This window comes from Rutidosis leptorrhynchoides, chromosome 1 (genome assembly GCF_046630445.1).
Source record: "Rutidosis leptorrhynchoides isolate AG116_Rl617_1_P2 chromosome 1, CSIRO_AGI_Rlap_v1, whole genome shotgun sequence".
Taxonomy (NCBI): Eukaryota; Viridiplantae; Streptophyta; class Magnoliopsida; order Asterales; family Asteraceae; genus Rutidosis; species Rutidosis leptorrhynchoides.
Genome location: NC_092333.1, coordinates 639,055,848 through 639,076,210, shown reverse-complemented (window position 1 = coordinate 639,076,210; position 20,363 = coordinate 639,055,848). Strand labels below are relative to the sequence as shown.

Here is a 20,363-nt window from a genome sequence, read left to right as displayed (position 1 = left end):
TAAAAATCTATGTCCTAAAACTAGAATAGCGAGAAATAAGAAAGAAAAAGAGTTCGTCAGAAAAAGGTTGAAAAAGAAAAATGGTTGAAAAATAAAAGGTGACGGAAAAATAAAAGAAACTTATAAAAACTTAAAAATACTTGACTAACCTAACCTTATTACTACAACTAACTTAAAATTATAATCGCAAATTGAGATTACTAATTGGAATGATAATTGATACATAGGTAAAAGTCGTCTAAAAATATTAAAGCTTACAAGAAAAACTAAATCCCAAATGGAATTAACTTAAAAAGAAACTAAAACTTAAAAAGGCGTTGCAAAATTCTAAAGTACCTAAATCTTAGTCTAGAGAAAAAGTACTTAAGGAATTCTACGGCAAAGACTAAAAATCTAGGAGTAAAAATGACTATGGCAAAAACTAAGTTTAAAATTAAATATGAGCGAAAAATACAAATATTATGCTAAACCGATTAAAAAGGGACAAAATATAAAAATATACAAAAAGTTGTAAAAAGTACAATTTTTATAAAAATATTATTTTTATATTATTTATTTTATAAAACTATTAATTTTATAATTTAATAAAACTAATTTAACTAAATATACAAAATAATAATAAACACTAAAAACTAATTAAAAACTAAAAACTAATTAGGGTTTTAATTAAAAATAATAATAATTACGTAATTAATGCCTGATTAGGGCTTCTGTCGGCGTGTCAGGTTATCTCCGCGAGTTGCGGTATTCGATGCAGCAAACCCCGCGAGTCGCGGGGTTCAGAATTTCAACTGACAGGTTTAATATTCGACGCGTTTTTATTTATTTTTTTTTTATTTTCGGTTTTTAATTTTCTGTTTTAATAAAAGTATTTATATAATAAAAACTTATATCTAAAAAACTAAAATAGAAATATTTTATAATTTTATAAATAAAAATCTTAAAACTAGAATTATATATATATATATATATATTTTTCGGTTTTTGATTTTATGTTTTAAATAAAAACAAAATACTTAAATAAAACTTATATTTTTATAAAATAAAAATAAAGAAACTTTCTAAAACTTAAATATTTAACAAAATTTTAAAAATATATAAATTTTTCTTTTTTATATTTTCAAATATTTAAAACGTATTTTTATAAAAACGAATTTTAATAAAAGTAAAAAAAAAAAAAATTTTTATATTAGCGTTGCGCTTCCGGCGTTTAAGAGGTTCCCCGGCAGCGGCGCCAAAAATACTTGATGTCAAAGCTAAGGGGTATAAAATACTTATTAATTTTAGCAGAAAATACTATTAAATACGATACAATTTTACACAAGATATTTATTTATTTAGAGAACGGATATACTTAAACCATGCTACAACACTTATAGGCAGTGTACCTAATCGTACAGTAGTGTAGTTTTTAGTAAGTCCGGTTCGTTCCACAGGGAATCTTTTTAAACAAAGCTTAACGCTATATTAGTTTACTTTTATAAAAATACAAATATATATATATATAAGTAATATTATTATAAAGGGGGGTTTTTACCGTTTAATGACCGGTTTGTCGATTTTAAAACTTTAGTCGCAGTTAAAACCAAATGTAAAATATTAAAAATGAATACAAGACTTAAATTAAAGCATAAAGTAAATAACGATAATGAAATTGCGAATAATAAAAGTGTGATAAAATAAACTTGCGATAATTAAAAAGTACGATAATTAAAAGTGCAATTAAATACAATAATAATAAAAATGCGATAATTAGAAGTGCAATTAAATATAAAATAAAGGAAATTAAATATGAAATAAAAGAATTATGCTTATTTAAACTTCCGTAATCATGATGTTTGACGTGTTGATTTTAGTTTTATGCCCATGGGTTAATTGTCCTTTGTCCTGGATTATTTAATATGTCCGTCTGATTTTTGTCCATAACAGTCCATCAGTCATAAATATAAAGTGCGAGTGTCCTCGTCAAATTATTCTTATACCCGAAGTTAAATATTCCAACTAATTGGGGACTTAAACTGTAACAAGATTTTAATACTTTGTTTAATAATTACACCAGGATGTCGACTGAGTGTAACCCAAGGTTTTAATATTTTGTTATCAATTATACCAAGTGTCCTTGTACATAATTTCACCCCTGTTTTAATTATTCTAGTGGCTATTAATCCATTCCCGTGTCCGGTTAGATGAACGATTATTCGTACATATAAATACCCCGCCCATCGTGTCCGATTGAGTGTATATGGTAATTTATAGGGACGCCCAATTGTAAATCTTTATATTAACATTAACAAACTATCATTTAGTTAAACAAATATAAAGCCCATTAATAGCCCATAGTCTAATTTCCACAAGTGTCGTTCTTTTGTCCAAACCCCAATTATGGTATAAAGCCCAATTACCCAATTTTAGTAATTAGCCCAACATCATGATTACTTCGTTTTAAATAAGCATAATAATAACTTAGCTACGAGACATTAATGTAAAAAGGTTGAACATAACTTACAATGATTAAAAATAGCGTAGCGTTACACGGACAGAATTTCGACTTACACCCTTACAACATTCGCTAACATACCCTTATTATTAGAATTATAATTAAAATTAAAATATAAATTATAAATATATATATATATTTTACGTATGAGGAGAAGAAGAAAAAGATGGATGATTACGATCAGAATGCGCGAGCTTTATAGGGATTTTCTGAAATTGGGGCTCCGCGACTCGCGGCCTTTTTGGCCTTCAAACTCCGCGAGTCGCGGAGTTTGAAATTACAGCTCAGATACTTTGGAGTCTTTCTTGCCGACGGATTTATAAATATATATAATATATTAAATAATTATAAGAATTATTTAAATATTATATTATATTTATGTGCATAGTTGATTTGTAATTTTTAGTCCGTTGCGTCGAGCGTTGAGAGTTGACTCATGTCCCGGTTCCGGATTTTCGAACGTCCTTGCGTACAATTTAATATCTTGTACTTTGCGTTTTGAATCTTGTACTCTTGTAATTTCGAGACGTTTCTTATCAATAATTGGAACCTTTTTGATTGTCTTTTGTACTTTTGAGCTTTTTGGTCGTTTGCGTCTTCAATTCGTCGAATCCGTCTTTTGTATTCACCTTTTATTATTTAAACGAATATCACTTGTAAATAGAACAATTGCAACTAAAAGCTTGTCTTTCTTGAGGAATAATGCTATGAATTATATGTTCGTTTTTAGCATTATCAGCACCTTTATTTTATTATTATTTTTTCTTTTCACCAACCATTTTTTATCTATAAATACATGGCTTCTCATTCATTTTTTCTTGCCAAACACAAAAACTTAAGTTATTCTCTCAAAACCTTGAAGAAAATTTGAGGTACTTTCTATTTTTATTAATTTTTTTTCAATATTGTCATTTATATTTATATTTATTGTATATTCTTTGTAAAATTCGAAATTAATTATGTTTATATGTTATAATTAGTATTATAAGTGTTATGATGCATAAAAATAATTTTGATAATTTATGGAATATTATTTATAATTAAATACGAATTATATAGTGTTTAAACGTAAAAACAATGTAAAATTCGTAATAAATACTTTTAACCAAAAATAAAATATATATAATTTTTTTCTGAGTTTTTAAAACTTATATAGATCTTAAAAAATTATAAAAATAATTACTTGGGTCGAATTGGTATTTATTATATAATTAAACTCTATTATTATGTAATTCGAAGGTAAATTAAGAATAAATATAAAATAATAAAAAATATTTTTTTATATATTTTTCTACAGGTTATTAGACTGATAGAAACTTATAAAAATTATAAAAATAATTATTTGTGTTTATTTAGTAATTATGTAGAATTAAAATTGTTTTGTGAATACATTAAGGGTAAAAACAAAAATAAATACAAAAGTATAATAAAAACATTTTCTTAAATTTTTCTACTAATCTATATGATTAACTAAGACTATAAAAATTATGTATGTAATTTTTAGATATTTAATTTATTATTTAGACATTTTTGAATAATGTTCGATTAATAAAACACTATTATTTTTGAAGTAATTTAGGTATTTATTTAAAGGTAATTATATTTAATATATATAAGACATACTAAGGTATAATAACTAAATATTAAATAAAACTTAGGTTATATTATCACATATATAATTATTAAGTACATTAATAATTCGTTGTGTGTATACACCTAAAGTGAAGGTTAATCAAAGATAATGTATAATTCATGTGAACTTCATCGCTACTCACGGTCGTAAGTGAATGATGTCTAGGTTGCCATTTATGGGTAAGCTTGTGGATCTCGAATGCCATGACTTAGATTCTGGTCAAGAATCCTGGGCCCCCGGTTACATCTGGTCATTCCTGACTTATTTGATAGCAACGAAGTTTGAGTAGAGTTGTACAACATCTTGCTAAAGATTAACCCGAACTTTCTAAAATTGGAAAATTACTATAAGTGGAAACTTTCCATAAATAGTAACCTTCCGAAAATGGAAATTCTTTAGTGAACCATTACTATCAATATAGTACTATATACTATTGTCTGTTAGGCAATGTCTGATCATACGTTCTATCTCTAGGTTGAGATCTCGGTCACGTCCTTCCGTTCAATTCTTTCGTGTGCTACTAAGGTGAACTTCATAGCCCCACTTTTTACTGTTTACTTAACTATTTATAACTTTTGGGGTGAGACACATGCTTGTTTTATAACTGTTTTACACTTAGACACAAGTACTAAATTGTTAACTATGCTGTCATGCTTTGATTCATGCTAAATCCCTACCGTAATATCGTCAATTGCTACGTTTAAATGCAAACTTAATTATTGTGAGTAGGCCTATTGAGAGTAACGTCTCTAACCATTCGACCGTTGGTCTTTGGTTACATAATAATGATTCCACGACACTGACAGTACAATGTGTCATAGGGTAAACTTGTTTAGTAGCGATATTACAAAATGCGGCAACACTTTTAGATTGATATTTCTATATCAATCAACTTTAAACTAAATCTTGTGGTCTAAAACTTTGGATATTATTTATAAACCTGTGAATTTCACTGAACCTTTTTGGTTGACACTTTAAGCATGTTTTGTCTCAGGTGATGATTGAGCTAGCTGTTTGCAACTTTGTGATGATAGATTTGATGCTTGCATGGAGTCCACATCGCATATTATATTTTAGTTCATAAACATTTATTTTACGTTTTAATAATAATGTAAACATGTATTACTGCTTCCGCTATTTTATTAACAAATGTTTTATTTAAAAAGTCTCATATAGAGTCGTTCTCGTTTATACAACTGTGTTATGATATGATTGGTCACAATTACCCCTGGTCCATTTTGGGGGGTGTGACCCCCCCCCCCCCCTTAGTGGGCTCGTGTTAATACAATTTTGCTTTTCGAAAAAAAAAATTGTAACATCAAGATTTTTATGATTTATTTTATTTTAAATTTATGTTTTTTGAAAAGAAAAAAAAAAAAAAGTTAAGGAACTTTCCAACAATTTTATCTTTGCCATTATGTCACTATTGTCTATTGATTTTTTTTTTTTTGAAAAGCAAATTATGAATATATATTAAAGAGAATATAGTACACATAGGTGAGGTAGCCGAATTAGCTACCAACACCGCCACGAGGTTTACAAGAACATGGTACACGAGAAATCAAAATACATGATACAAGAACCATTACAAATGACAAAATTCATCCCGGGTCGTAGTTTGATTCCAAAACGTTAGATGATGTCGGATCCAAAAGCCATTGATGCCACGAAGGAAAGGATTTTCTCGAACGATTTTTAATCCACTCAAAAGACTTCGCTTGAACTTCATTAATGATCTTCGATGTAGCCCACGCGTCGTTTTTGAAAACTTTGAGGTTTCTATTCTTCCAGATTAAGTAGCATGTAACCCAAACAACCGCTTGCCATATTTTCTTTTTATATGGATCGACGGTTGATGAATTCGAGCATTTAACCAAATCGTCAAGTGAGAGACCCGATGGGGGGATAGACCCTATCATTTAAAAATGTCAATCCAAATTTCTTTGGGGGATTTGCATGAATAAATGGCATGGTCCACCGACTCGACCACGTCATTACATATGGGGCATAATAACGTGTCCAAGTCAATTCCCCTCCGATCAAGTTCCTCTTTTACCGCTATTCTTTTCTTTAGTATCCTCCACACGAAAATTCCAAGTTTAAGTGGAACAAGATTGTTCTTGATAGTAGCCGAAGGGTTAGTCTCTCTTGGTATTAGCTTGTCGTCTATTGCTTTAGCCATTGTTTTCGTGACAAACGAACCACTTTTATCCCCCGAGAACTTCCATTTGCTTATGCCACAACCTGAGATCGAACATGTTTTAATTGATTCTATCATGTTATTTAATTCCCCGTGTAGCCTGCCCGTAAGACCTCGCGCCCATTCCCAATTAAAGCTCCATGTATTGTTGGTGTGTGATACTCTATTTGAGACGAGAACCGCAGGCTGCTTTTCTAGACGAAACAAACGACGATAGATGTCTTTAAAAGGTCCGCTAGAAGCCCACTGATCCAGCCAGAAATGAATGTCACTGCCGTCGCCAATCACTTTTTCGAATAGGTTTCTCACGTCGATGTCAAGCTTGTTTAGATCGCTCCCAACTTTGATGATGTTCTTCCAGACAGTATTCTGCTTTATAACTCTAAGATCACGATTAGTATCCAACCCCCCGTCCCAACCATAAATGCTTTTAATTGTTTCGGCCCATAGTGAGTCACTTTCGGTATAGAAACGCCACCACCACTTAATAAGTAAAGCCCAATTCTTTGCTTTAAGGCTCCCAATATTTAACCCGCCCTCGTTATAAGGTAAAAGAATCGTATCCCATTTCACCCAAGAAAGTTTAGTGTTTACCCCCGACCCGCCCCAAAAAAATTTACGTCTCATACCTTCGAGTCGGTTGATGATGCAAGAGGGAGCGCGAAACAACGAGAAGAAGTATAGAGGGAGGCTATTAAGGACCGCTTTTACGAGTGTTAATCTACCACCGAATGACATCGTTCTTGCTTTTCAATCCGACAAACGTTTATCAAACTTTTCAATGATGGGGTTCCAAGTTTCCTTTTTATGTAATTTTTCACCAATCGGCATCCCTAAATAAGTAAAGGGAAGAGAACTCGCAATACATCCCAATCCCTCGAGCCACTATTGTCTATTAATAATGACGTGTTGAACTGTTGAAGTTGGTAGTTGTACATATTTACCTCACATGAATTTGAACACCGGCTGTAATCGGGATAATTTAATGAATACTTTTGAAGTAGTTGAATTACTGGGTTTATTAATTTCCACTTTTTCACAGAAAAATAACTTCTCAACTGTAAATAGAGGTGGGCTATAAATTAAATTCTTTTAGCATAACCAACTATGGTTGCATAATTTCTAGACATAATTCCATAATTGTTTGGATCATAAAATAAAGGAAATTGATGATATACTTACATATAACTTTATCAAAATATAAATTCAAGGGTAAGTACGAAGAGTAAGAATAAGACCATTTTACATGTTAAAGATCGGTGGTCTTTCAAAATAAAGAATGGAAAACGAAATTGAAGTTAAATCATTTGAATAGATATCGCGGATGATAAAAAGTAGACGTATTGATTGGCAAGTGTGACTCACAATCCCATCATCGTATCTTGATCTAACTTAGTTTCTTTGAGTTGTGACCTCTGCAACTTTGTTTTGTAGATGTTTCGTGTATTTAGTTTCGTGTTTAGGCTAGCTTAGCCTCTTAGATATGGGCTAATGTTGCTGCCCGGTATGTTGCAATTTTGTTGTACAGTTACAAGATTTGGTTTAATACGGAGTATATGATATCAAGTGTTTTTTTTTTTTTTTTTTTTTTTTTTTTTTTTTTTTTTTTAAGATTGACGATGTATAGATATCCAATTTTTTTTAATATATAGCATTGCTTATAAACATAAACATAAATATAAATTTTATGTTATATATTTCAGTCAGTTCGCTTTGGGAGTTTATGTGTTATGAATAGTGACGGATCTAAGATTGGTAGTCACATGTTAAAACTCAAAAAAAAAAAAAAAATCTACTAGATATCTTATATCAATTGTGTCACTCAACAAAATGTACACTATCCAGTGGTGTACCAAGTTGAAAACTCAAAAAAAAAATCACTACATCGCGTATTTCAGTGGTGTCTCGTACAAACACTAGGCCTAAACTATATATTTTTTTTATATTATATTATTACGATACATTGTTCTATAGTTTATGACATCTTCACCATAGTACACATTAGTTTAAACCTTAAAATTATGTAACATATGATCATCATCGTCATACATGGCCCAATATATAATGATTTTGGAAGCATTGTCTAATACTTTTCCCAGAAAATAAAATAAATTAAGACCCTGATGTAAAAACTTATAAATCCAATCTAATAAATCATCACATGCAAGTTCAAGAAAACTTCCCCTTCATTTTATTTTTCAGCCTCTAAATTTTTCAGCCTCTAAAGTTGAAACTTGAAACTATGCAACACTTTCAGAAAGTGAGGGTAATTTAGTCATAAACCATCAACTGTTAAGAAAACTTCATTTTTGTCCTAACTAATAAATAAATACCCACTTTTATCCATTAAAACAAACAATATTTCAAGATCCACAAAATATTGGATTATAATTTTCTGGCCGCTATAAATATAAGGCCGACTTCACTCACCACGTAAACCAAACACACCTTCAACTTTCACCATGGAAACCATTAAGCATAGAACAATTAGTGTTAATGGTATCAACATGCACGTAGCCGAAAAAGGTGAAGGCCCCACAATTCTTTTTATTCATGGTTTCCCAGAACTATGGTACACATGGCGTCATCAGATCCACGCTTTTGCGGCTCTGGGCTACCACTGTGTAGCCCCAGACCTACGTGGATATGGTGACACTGATGCACCAAAGTCTGCAACAAATTATACATGTTTTCATGTTGCGGGTGACTTGGTTGCACTTATAGACTCAATGGGTGGTGAGCCGGTTTACCTTGTGGCTCATGATTGGGGTGCCATTATTGGCTGGTATTTATGTATGTTTAGGCCGGATAAGGTTAAGGCTTACGCGTGTATGTCGGTTCCGTACCGGCCTAGGGTTCCGAAAATGAAACCGATTGAAACTATGAGAGCTTTTTTTGGTGAAGATTACTATATGTGCAGGTTTCAGGTATTAATTATGTTCTATCTATATTTTTTATATTTATTTATCTTCTATGAAGTATGATATATCTCCAAGAAATTATTCTTTATTTTTTGGTATTTTAATAATTTGTGTCTATTGCAAAATGTTCTATTTTGAGTTACGGTACAAAAAGAAATGATATTGGCTGTTTAATGTTCTTTTAGCAATATATATAATTCATGTGTTGTTAGTAATCATTAGAATATATTCTGTTATCAAGATTTCATGCTCTTTTGGCAATTGCTTTAATGTATGTTGTTTTAGGTGTGCTTTTCTATATTTTGCTTTTATTATTTAAGATATTTAATTTTACCTTACTTGTTCTATGTCACTGCATAAACATGAAATTTTTTTTCTTTCTTTTACTTGTTCTATGTCACTGCATAAACATGAAAATTGTAAAGATTATTTGTAAAGATTATTCAAGTTTTTGGTAACGTACGGTTTTGAATTTGTTTACAATTGGTCAAAAGTTATAAAAAATGTTGATCAAAGTGAACCTTATACAAGGCACCTACTTTTAATATATAAAAATAATAAACTGGTCAAAAGTTATAAAAAAATTAAAAAATATGATGACAAAAGTGAACCTTATACAAGGCACCTACTTTTTAATATATAAAAATAAAATAAATATTTAGCAACCGGAAATACCAATTGTACCCTTTACATCTTCTTTTTGACACGTATAAACAAAATTCAATACTGCATTATAAATGAAGAGTTAAAGTTGTCATTTTAGATTTAAGTAATTATTGTTATAATTTCAAGTTAGTTAAAGTTACTTAAAAGTCATTCTTGTTTCACTACATGTGATATTCATAAAAAAATGTTGAATGCTGAGGTGGTATACTATATGAGTTGTTCACATGTCTGTTTTATTTGAGGGGGACCTTTTGTTGTTGTCTCCGTTGATTTTGAGCAGGTTGTAAATTTAAATGGGACCTACTATATATTTATAACTGTCCCTTTGTAAGTTAAAAAATGGAAGAAAATTTACCGATAAACACAAATGCTGTGCATTGAGAAAAATATTAATAAAAACATTTATTTCTATGTAAAAAGTCAAAGTAGGCACTGGCATTGAGTTTGGAACTGAAAGACACTCAATTTTGTAGTCAAAATAATATTGTGCTTGGGTACTTGTACCTTGTGCTTCAACAATGAAGTAAGTGGTATGAATGTATGAATTGAAAAAAGTGAACTGAAACATGTATCATAAGTGTGACTTTAATGTAACATGGGCTGCAGCTATCACCAGTAGTAATACATTATTTTTCTTATTAAAAACAACAAAAAATGGTACACTTATAAAATTTATGTTAATGTTTGTATATTTCAGGAAGTTGGAGTTATAGAAGCTGAGATAAAGGATTATGACACAGCTGAAGTGCTTAAGAAAATTCTAACAGATAGGACTCCAGGACCACCTTGTTTGCCTAAATCCGACCCGTTTGGGCTAAAAGCTTTAAACGGGCCGATACCATTGCCAAGTTGGTTATCCGAAGAGGACATCAAGTATAACGTTGTCAAGTTTGACCAAACGGGCTTCACCGGTGGCTTGAACTATTATCGCGCTTTGGATCTGTATGTTTTCAATCTCAACCACCTACCTTGTCCTAATTGAATGCGTTTAATGTTAATAACTATGTCCAGTCCATGTTGGCCCGTAGCTATGAATTTTCGGGTCCCGGATGGTCTTACATGTGACACAGGTTTAGTCACATCTATTGTCAATAGATTGACCCAATAAAAGTTCTTTGTTTGTAGACATAATTGCATAGGTTGGACATTTGCATATGAATTGCCAAGCTGACTTATAACTCTATAATAAATTATGAAGTCTTCATGGGTTAGGACTGATATAATGTGGGACCTTGGGTTGACACACCTGAGTACTGAGTTAAGTTTAAACCATGATGGAATTTGTAGATAACACAATAAGTCGTGTAGAGAAGCCAACCCAAAAAAACCTCCTAATGTAGTACTTTTTTCTGGATGACCTTGGGTATCCGACCCGCTTTGCGAGCCAACTAATCCCTGGATGATCACCGCTTGGTGCAGGGGTGGACATATAGCTTCGTCACCGGTAGCACGTCTTAGCGGTGATTTTTGTGATCTAGTGGAATTTTTGTTTTTTTCTTTTTTTTTTAACTACTGACACCAGTGGATAGTGTAAATTTTTTTTAGTGACATCGTTGAAGTAATCCATCTATTAGATTTTTTTTTTTTTTTTTTTTTAGTTTTAACTAGTGACCCCAGTAACTACCATTCTAGATCCGTCACTGATTTACGGGTAGCCCGGAGTTGCTGGTGTACCCGTCCATGAAGAATAGTGCTTGGTTAAAGATCATAGTTGGTTATTCTAGTTAGTCTTTGTGTCGCATATGTGCTAACTTTATTATTTTGACATAGGAATTGGGAGCTAACGGCAGCATGGACCGGAGCGCAAGTGAAACTACCGGTGTTATACATAGTAGGGGATGACGACATGGTGTACACAACACCAGGGATAAAAGAATATGTACATGGTGGTGGGTTCAAGAAAGATGTGCCACTGCTTGACAAAATTGTGGTTATGAAAGGTGTTGGTCACTTTCTTAACCAGGAAAAGCCTCAAGAAGCCAATGCTATCATTCATGATTTCATCAAGAAATTTTAATTACCAACCACCAAAATATATATGCTACTACTTTAGGTAATTCCATATTTATGGTTGGGAATGAAGTTAATGGTTCTGTTAAATTTGTACACTTATCTACAAGTTTTAGCTATTTATTCATAAAATGTAATTGCTCGTCTGAGCAACGAAATCGGTATGTATGTCATTTGAGTAACCAGATTGTTTATCAACTTCATCAATTTGAAAGTCCAAATTCGAGTTATGACTAAGAGAAGATGTTGATTCTTGGAACACATGATAAGTTTTTTTCGCATGAAATGAAGATGTTTAAATATTAAAGTCGCCTACAAGTGCACAGACAAAGTACCACATGATAATGTTGCAACATCAAGATTACATACGGTGTGATGTAGTTTAACAATAGCAACGATCATAGAGTTTGTTGCCATAAATTGCACCAATCTCCCATTTATATTTATATTTATATTTATATTTATATTTATATTTATATTTATAATAAGTATATTAACCAACACCTATGAATAGTAACTTGGGCTACATCAGCTATTTTGTCACTTACCTTTTCAATTTTTTTTTTTTTTTTACGAAACTCTGTTTGTTCGGCCCAACGAAGTGGGCTAACCGGCCACTTCCTAGTTATATTAAGTTTTGGGCATGTTTATTTTTAACTTAATGATCTATTTATTTACATCTCTTAATTCACTAAGTACGTATACCTATTGTTTCTTTATCGCTTAATTTGTCACTTAATCTGAAATTTGGTGTGTTTCTAGAAAACAAATCAGACACCCTTCCCATTAAGAGCCAAATGAAAATATTGACCAATTCAGAAAAAAAGTAAACAGTCCAAGTTTATGAATGGGATCATATGATGATTCCCAAAGGTGAAGGACTGTGCACTCGACTATGATTCATTGTGAGGCAATCACAAGCCATTAAGATTTGTACATTTGTTGGAACCATTTAGAGATTCATTAAGTGCCATATAACAAATACCACCTAACTACCCTAATAAAAGATGTATATATATATCAATGACATCGAAGTCTGCACCATTCCAGATAGTAAACTTCCTTCATTAAGGTGTGGTATAGTTGCATATATTTGGTCAAACATGTTCTAGCAGCATGATCAAGACTTAATTGAAATAGAATAGCATCTAATATCTTAAAATCAATTTTCATTCTACAATACTCAAGCAATATGTTGGTGATGAAAAATATTAGCAACTCAGTTTAATGTGAGTTCATGAATTTGGGTAGGTGTAACAAAATGGTTATCATGTTCAATGCTACTAGAAGAAACTTTAAAACAGAGAAAGTAGTCATCAACAGCCAACAAACCATAAATTATAACACCCAGAAAAGCAAACAATTTATATTCTTAATAAATTTTAGAGCACTGTCATCCAGTAACATTTATGACCAAGACCTTTTTTGTTCTTATGCAAAAAGGTCACTTAGGTAGAAAGGATGAGATGTTTGCTCTACGCACAGATAAAATCCTCGAAATCACGTTCCTGATGTCATCAAGAAGATTTCCAGGAAGAACTATGTGCGATAAATATGGCCAATAGCAAAAAAAAAAAAAAAAAAAAAAAAAAAAAAAAAAAAATTATAATAAATAATAATAATAATAATAATACCCATATGAAAACAACAAGAAGATCATTTAAGTTTAAAAAAAAAAAATCTAAAACCCAAACCAGCACAAGCGACTCAATTTCTGATATTAACAATAGATTGAGTTCACTTATCTCTTTCAGGGAAAAACTACATTTTAGAAAACATAATCATTAAAACACGTAACACTGATTAATAAAAAAAAAAACTCGTAACATTCTAAGCAGAAAGTAAAAGATAAATCAGCTAGCTTTTAAAAGATGAGTAATCATAATAAACCCAAGACCAGGGAGTTGTAAGAGCTTACAGTTGTAACATGTAACAGGTGTAAGACAAAATGTCACATAAACCAGAATGGACTCCAAATGCACGTTGTATCTAAACACAGTACGGCAAAGTCTTGTTAACGCTCTTTCAGGCCAACTAAAAACTTACATGAAAGGAGTAAGACAACTTAAAAAGGGGAAGGTATAAAAGGACATGACATATGGCAACAAGTAATGCAGTTTGTTTTGATGTGTTGTATCATATCAAAGCCTCCGCCACAAAGCTCAATCCAGACGTTCCATCTGCCAAAAAAAGCATATATTACTGAAATCAGCAAAACCACAGATGTATCAACATGCATCTATGAGGAAAATAACAAGAGACGGAGTGCAGAAAATTCGATGGAGGAAGGATTTGAACGTGTGATTTCAAATTATTGTTCATAATAACCATACATTGAAACGTGTCGATTTGGGTTGAGGCAACCAACGCAAGAAGAATATATTCTTTTTCCTCATAAAACTCTATCAATAACTTATGGTTTAATTGATACTCATAGTAGGAAATTAACGTTATTTTGTTCTCTTAAAATAATTTAAGAGATCCCTTACATTTTGAGTACACTTTAGGTGACTTCCAACCCGTTTGACACGTTTATAATATATGTAAACGTTTAAGTTTCCCAATATGACCTATCAACCAAAATTTATGGGGTAAAGGTTCAAATCTGCCACCGCTAATTCCTATTTGCATACAATCTCATAGATGAAAGTGTCCACATGAAATGACCATATACCTTCCAGAGGCCGTCATTAAGGTAATGCATATTATCTACGCCAATGCCCTTGTTGATTGCCTTTCTGCAGTAATAAGAAGATTATTAACAACAAAAGGAAAAAAAGAGAGGGTTTTAAAAATGTATTTTTGGAAAGTTTCAACATATAAAGGGAGAAAGTTTAAAACATTTTTTTATTTATAATTTAAAATAAAAACAATCCTAAACATCTTTCCAAAGTCTGGTTTTTTTTCTTATAACTCCAATTTTACTAGTTAGATAGATTTTTATTGTGCAAAAACAACAAAGCAGTTTGCCTAATGCCTATTTCTTGTTCCTTAGACCTACACAAAAATGGATGATGTCATGATGACATGCCATTTGAGAAAGAAAATCATATACTTACATATCTTTTGCAGACATTTTTGTAAAGCCAATAGCAAGAGCATGTTGTTTCCCTTCAGCCATAATAGCCTGAGACAGTTGCAGAACAACCTGTTAAAACTAACATATGCTACCAACTAAAACTAAACATTTAAATGGATCGAGCAACATGAATTCGGCATCGGATTCACATACCACAGGAGTTTCAGCACCCACTTCCTCATCTAAGACACCTCCAGGAGACGTAAGACCAGGACACATAATATTAGCACCAGCAAGGACAAACTTTATTGCGCCCCTGTCTACTTGTAGTTTCTTCATTATGTTTGGATCTACATAATGAATGTATAATTTCAATAATTGAAATTAAGTTAAAAAGAGATTCAGTAGGCAAAATGACATTGATGAAATAATTCATGATGATAGATATTATAAGGTAGCTAGCCAAATGAAAAAGTAAGTTCCTTGCAAACGTTGTTTGTGTATTTATTAATGCATTAGAAACTTATTACACTTAACAAAAATGAAAACATTTAGTACCTTGATATTACTAATCCTAAAATAATGACATCATTCGATTACCAACTGATATATAATTTTTACTTTGGTACAACATGATGCAGAAGTAGGACCATGCATGCATGCAGTCTGCTATCAAAATCCCGATTACTATACAAAGGGATTAATTTATCGTAGCGTTCATAACATTTTTCATAAACCATATGAGTTATACTTACGATAAATGCTAAATGATACTATTCCTAGTTTATGTGGAATTGTGGATATCTAACTATTTCTATTTCCCGAAGAGGGGATGTCTTCCAATTTATATACTACGTCAAAGTGGTGTCAGCAGGTTTGTTAATTGTTAGGAGATCATATAAAGAGAATCATTAACATCAATATGTCATTCCAATTTCCAATATGATACGAGACGTGTACATTTGTGATTTGTCCAATGAAATGGCCAGTGTCTTACTTAGAAATTAGAAAGGCATAGTTGCACCGATTTCATATTAATTCTTAACAATTATGCTATTCACCCAAATCCAATAATTTCCTTCAGTTTCCTGGCCTACTAAAGTATGCTTGAAGCTTTACCATATGCGGAAGCTTTTAATATATAGCAATTGCAACCATGCATAGGACGAATAGATGTTATTCCTCATGGACCTACATAACTTATTACAGAGTAAAATTTATAGCAGAACGAGGGTTACAACCTAATGGATCGCATTCATAGTCGTCAACATCACAACTCAAGATGGATATTCTCATAGGGAAGAGCTTTAGAGATTACAATAGTAAAGTCAAGCATAATCACATCATGACAATATTCAAGATAAACAACAACGATATAAGTTACTGTATTTAAGTGTACTATTAGTTAATATGGGTAAAGGTGTGTATCACTATTCACTATCTATCATATTCTAAAAGCGATATAGGTTTTCAGCCAATACAAGGTTGCAAAAGTCACTATTCTGGGAAATTTTATAGTGAGAGATTTCATCTTTTTTGACAGCTATGATTATCGTGAGAGATTTCAAGTTTATCCTCTTGGAGTTGCAATCTCCAACCACTCTCCATGTAAGCTATCAATTTATAGTGAGAGATTTCAGGTTTTTTGTAACTGAATCTAATTTTGTGTCTTTCTATTGCACTGTGCTGCGATACCTATTGCGTATTCAAATTTCCCGAAGATATGTCTACAATTCTACGATGCAAGATGCAACAAAGTAATGTTTAGATGTCTACTTTTATGGTATTAGCAGAACAAAGTCAAATATCCCCCTCATGAATCCTTTTTAAATCATCACCATACATACCATTTGCAACTATCATTTCACTGTTATTATTGATTGATTAAAAGTTATTTTCTTTGTGTGAACCATAAAGATTACAAAAAAAAACAACTCGGCAAAACTATTATATACTCACACTGGTGAAGAAGCCGAAGCGTAGGCATATACGGCCCATCACGTATGTTGAAAAACAGTGGCACGTTATTCACAACAACCAGATTCAGATGATTTTGACTGATAAACAATAAAACAAAAACACCAAACAACAGCGTTAGAATCTCGTTAAAAAAAAAAAAAACATAATATACAACAAAGCATATAAAAAACATAGTAAAAGGGATGACCATTTAGCAACAATGAGAGGAGACTTTTTCGGAAGCAAATCATCCAAAACTAGTTCTAGTCCCGGATACTGCAAAAACCATACAAGTTCCCAATATCAGTAAACCCATCTTTTTAAAAAAATCTAATAATCTCATAACCAAATTCATTTTAAAATCTCATATGATCTTGGTCCTTTATTTGTAGTTCATGCATTAACGGGTCTGGAATTAGGTGTAGCAATATTACAAACTTATGTATTTACAAACAAAAATAAATAAATGAAATAACTGGTAGAACCTCATCGGCAATACTTTGTCGAATTCTTCTTTGAACAGAAGCTTTGACTTGATTTTGGCCTGATACATCTTCTAAAGTAAACCTAATAATAACATTACATTACACTTGTGAATCACAAGATCTAACTATATTATAATCTCAAATTGTAAATTGTAATTGAAATTAACAATCTTATTTCCAAACCCTAGAATATTGAACAGTATTTTGAAATCGAAATTAAATATGTTAAATTACAGTATAACATAGAATCAGAACGTACCTACGTATAATAAAAATTACAAAAAAGATAAAAGGATTGCTTAATGATTTTAAAGGAATAAGAAAAGGACTCACTTTTTGAACATATCAATCGGTGGAAGTAAATATTTGTGTGTTTTTAGGGTTTAAGCAGGTAGTGAGGTAGGGGAAGGCCACCGCGTAGTTGCGAAGCGAGGCTAATCGAAGCTCACTGTTACAATCAAATTGTACGGACTTCGGAGTATGTTTTAAACGGGTTTTCAAGTTGTGTTCGGGTCCCGGTATCACCGGGTATGATTCGATCGGGTATGATTGTTAAAGGTTTATAGATAAAACTAGATCCGGATCAGCCCGCGCGATGCGGCAGAGCCTTTCAGGTTGCATATTCATATTTAACGTAGCGTTACGTGTTTACAGAGTTAAAAACGTGTTTCTACGTGTGTGTTTGGATACATGTGGGTAGTACCTAGTATACCCAATGGCATGCGCGTTTTTAACGTCGAGAAAATCGCGTAAAAAGGGGGACGGGACTATCGATATGATGTACTAGTTAATTTGGGTTGATTATTATACGTGTGTGTGTGTATATATATATATATATATATATATATATATATATATATATATATATATATATATATATATATATATATATATGCATGAAAGATAGCTCTAAATATTTAGTGTTTTTTAAAAATCGTCTGTTTCGCGTATAGTTAGTTGCGTTGTGTTTGTAAAACTATTTTGATTTAAACGGTGACGTCGGATAAATTTAAGTCGCGGCAGGCGGGAAGATATGGCCTGGGTGGAATTTATTTAAGTTTTTTTCATAAGATAATAATTTTACAGTTTTTATCCCTGAAAAGTTGACATGTATAATATTGTTTAAGGGGCTGTTTTGTAACTTTGTTGATCAATGTCGTTTGGAAAAGGTGAGGAGTCCAATACGACACAATCTCCCACCCAGTGGCGAATCCAGGATGGAAACTCAATGGGGTCCCAAAAAAAATTTCAAATAAAATTATATTTGAAGAATATTTTAGTGGTTATTTACCTCTAAAAAACCTTAGATTTTTTAAAAATATGGGTCCTATACTTAAATTTAGTGGTGTCCTGTACAATTTGAAGACTACGTAGTGTAAAAATTTTCCAAAGTAGTGGAGTCCTTTGACCCCACACCCATTAACATAGAATCGCCTCTGCTCCCACCATTTTTAGTATATAAAGGGTTAATAATGAATAGTTATTAGATAGTAATAATTATGTGGTCGATTTATAATGAATGAGAAGTTTTATAGTTGAATTATAAAATTTGAAAAGTTTGTGGTAAGTGTATAAAAGTTATAAAATTAGCTATTGTAAAGGAATAATAATAATATAATAATGAATAGTTATTAGATAGTAAAAATTATGTGATCGATTTATAATGAATGAGAAGTTTTATGAATAAATTATAAAATGTGAGAAATTTGTAGTAAGTTTATAAAAGGTATAAAGTTAATTATTGTAAATGTTGTGGTTGAATTATAAAAAATAAAAAGTTTGAGTAAATTTGTAAAGCTCATAAAGTTCACTCTTCATTTAGCCTATTGCTTTTATTCGTGCCGGCTGTTATATATATTGTAAATTACAACCGAGGTCCAAAAGAACTTTTTCGACATTAAGGATCACTATGGTATGCACTTGTTTTATGGAGGGTTCAATTCGGTAAGTGTTGTTATCTTTTCTGTTAAATTACATCAAGTGCATGCACATGAGGGTAAAATGGTCATTTTAAAAAAAATCCCTTCATTCTTTTCTATTTTCTTCTCTTTTCTCCTGGAACTAAATCACGCACATAAACATCAAACCCTAACTAACAATTTCTCACAAATTTAATCTCTAAGCATCCTCATCAAACATCTAAAAATCATCATCTGACCTTCATATATTCATCGATCATCAGCAACAATCTCATATCTAATCTTCTCACTTCAACAACATTCAACATCATCATCGTCACATTCAACACCTTCATCTTATCTTAGCTTCAAAAACTTCTCATCTTCACCTATTCATCATCAATCATCATAGAAAATCCTTACTATAACTGAATCTCATACATGTTCATTGTTTTATTCTTCATTCTTCATAATCATCAAGCTTAAATTAAGTTTTTCTAATTTTGAAGGTTCATTAAAGTTTGTTAGCTGCTTAGGTCCTCAGATTGTTTGAGTCATTCACGAGTCAAATTGATTGTTGATTTGAATTCCTAGACATTTATTTGTGCTACCGAAACATTAACATCAAATTGAGAACTGCCACATATCTTTAAATCTTAAAGTCAAAGTTTGAAATAATTTTTCAACGAATCAATCGAGACAAAACAGTGAATTTCAAGAGGTGAATCTGATTGTCGAGCGTTATTAGTGATTTGAAACAACTTTTATGTTTTAATCAGTGCCTAAAACGCGTTAAATTTAAACTTAAATTTTGAAGTTCTTCAAATATGAAGCTACTGTTCATCGATTAAATCTGAGGTATGTTACAATTTTGGTTGAAATTCATTCACATATAATGTTAGTTGCTGCATTTGGATTCTGTTTCATTTGATTTCAAGCTGTAGTTGATGATTACAAATTTGCTACAGGATCTGTTCTTGAAATCTAGAGTTAGGGTTTTGAAGATGTAAAAGATTTAATGAAGAATGGGTGCAGTACACTTAGAGGGGTAAAAGGAGGAAAAAATACCAAATTA

General features: G+C 31.4%; 2 protein-coding genes across 2 annotated transcripts; one reads left to right on the top strand and one right to left on the bottom strand.

The window, feature by feature from the left end:
• The first annotated feature begins 8,720 nt into the window (after positions 1-8,720).
• Positions 8,721-12,180, top strand: LOC139885687 (epoxide hydrolase 1-like). Its single transcript, XM_071869441.1, has 3 exons — positions 8,721-9,257; positions 10,615-10,859; positions 11,688-12,180. Exons 1-3 carry the CDS (start codon positions 8,793-8,795, stop codon positions 11,932-11,934), a joined length of 957 nt encoding a protein of 318 aa, XP_071725542.1. The 5' UTR covers positions 8,721-8,792; the 3' UTR covers positions 11,935-12,180.
• A 1,613-nt stretch (positions 12,181-13,793) lies between these two features.
• LOC139849213 (uncharacterized) lies at positions 13,794-19,644 on the bottom strand. The gene is made up of 9 exons (XM_071838875.1): positions 19,549-19,644; positions 17,633-17,649; positions 17,391-17,472; positions 17,114-17,181; positions 16,906-17,003; positions 15,160-15,296; positions 14,987-15,054; positions 14,602-14,665; positions 13,794-14,107 (listed from the first exon to the last, which is right to left on the bottom strand). Exons 1-9 carry the CDS (start codon positions 19,642-19,644, stop codon positions 14,090-14,092), a joined length of 648 nt encoding a protein of 215 aa, XP_071694976.1. The 3' UTR covers positions 13,794-14,089.
• Positions 19,645-20,363: the final 719 nt, after the last annotated feature.

What these genes read in the sequence shown, in the direction of transcription:
- LOC139885687 (XM_071869441.1), top strand. Translation starts at nt 8,793, where the DNA reads ATGGAAACCATTAAGCATAGAACAATTAGTGTTAATGGTATCAACATG. An exon ending in ACTATATGTGCAGGTTTCAG is followed by an intron (nt 9,258 to 10,614) that starts GTATTAATTATG and finishes TGTATATTTCAG; the next exon opens with GAAGTTGGAGTTATAGAAGC. An exon ending in TATTATCGCGCTTTGGATCT is followed by an intron (nt 10,860 to 11,687) that starts GTATGTTTTCAA and finishes ATTTTGACATAG; the next exon opens with GAATTGGGAGCTAACGGCAG.
- LOC139849213 (XM_071838875.1), bottom strand. Translation starts at nt 19,644, where the DNA reads ATGAAGGTGTTGAATGTGACGATGATGATGTTGAATGTTGTTGAAGTG. An exon ending in GCTTCGGCTTCTTCACCAGT is followed by an intron (nt 15,297 to 16,905) that starts GTGAGTATATAA and finishes TTCATTATGTAG; the next exon opens with ATCCAAACATAATGAAGAAA. An exon ending in AAAATGTCTGCAAAAGATAT is followed by an intron (nt 14,666 to 14,986) that starts GTAAGTATATGA and finishes TTATTACTGCAG; the next exon opens with AAAGGCAATCAACAAGGGCA.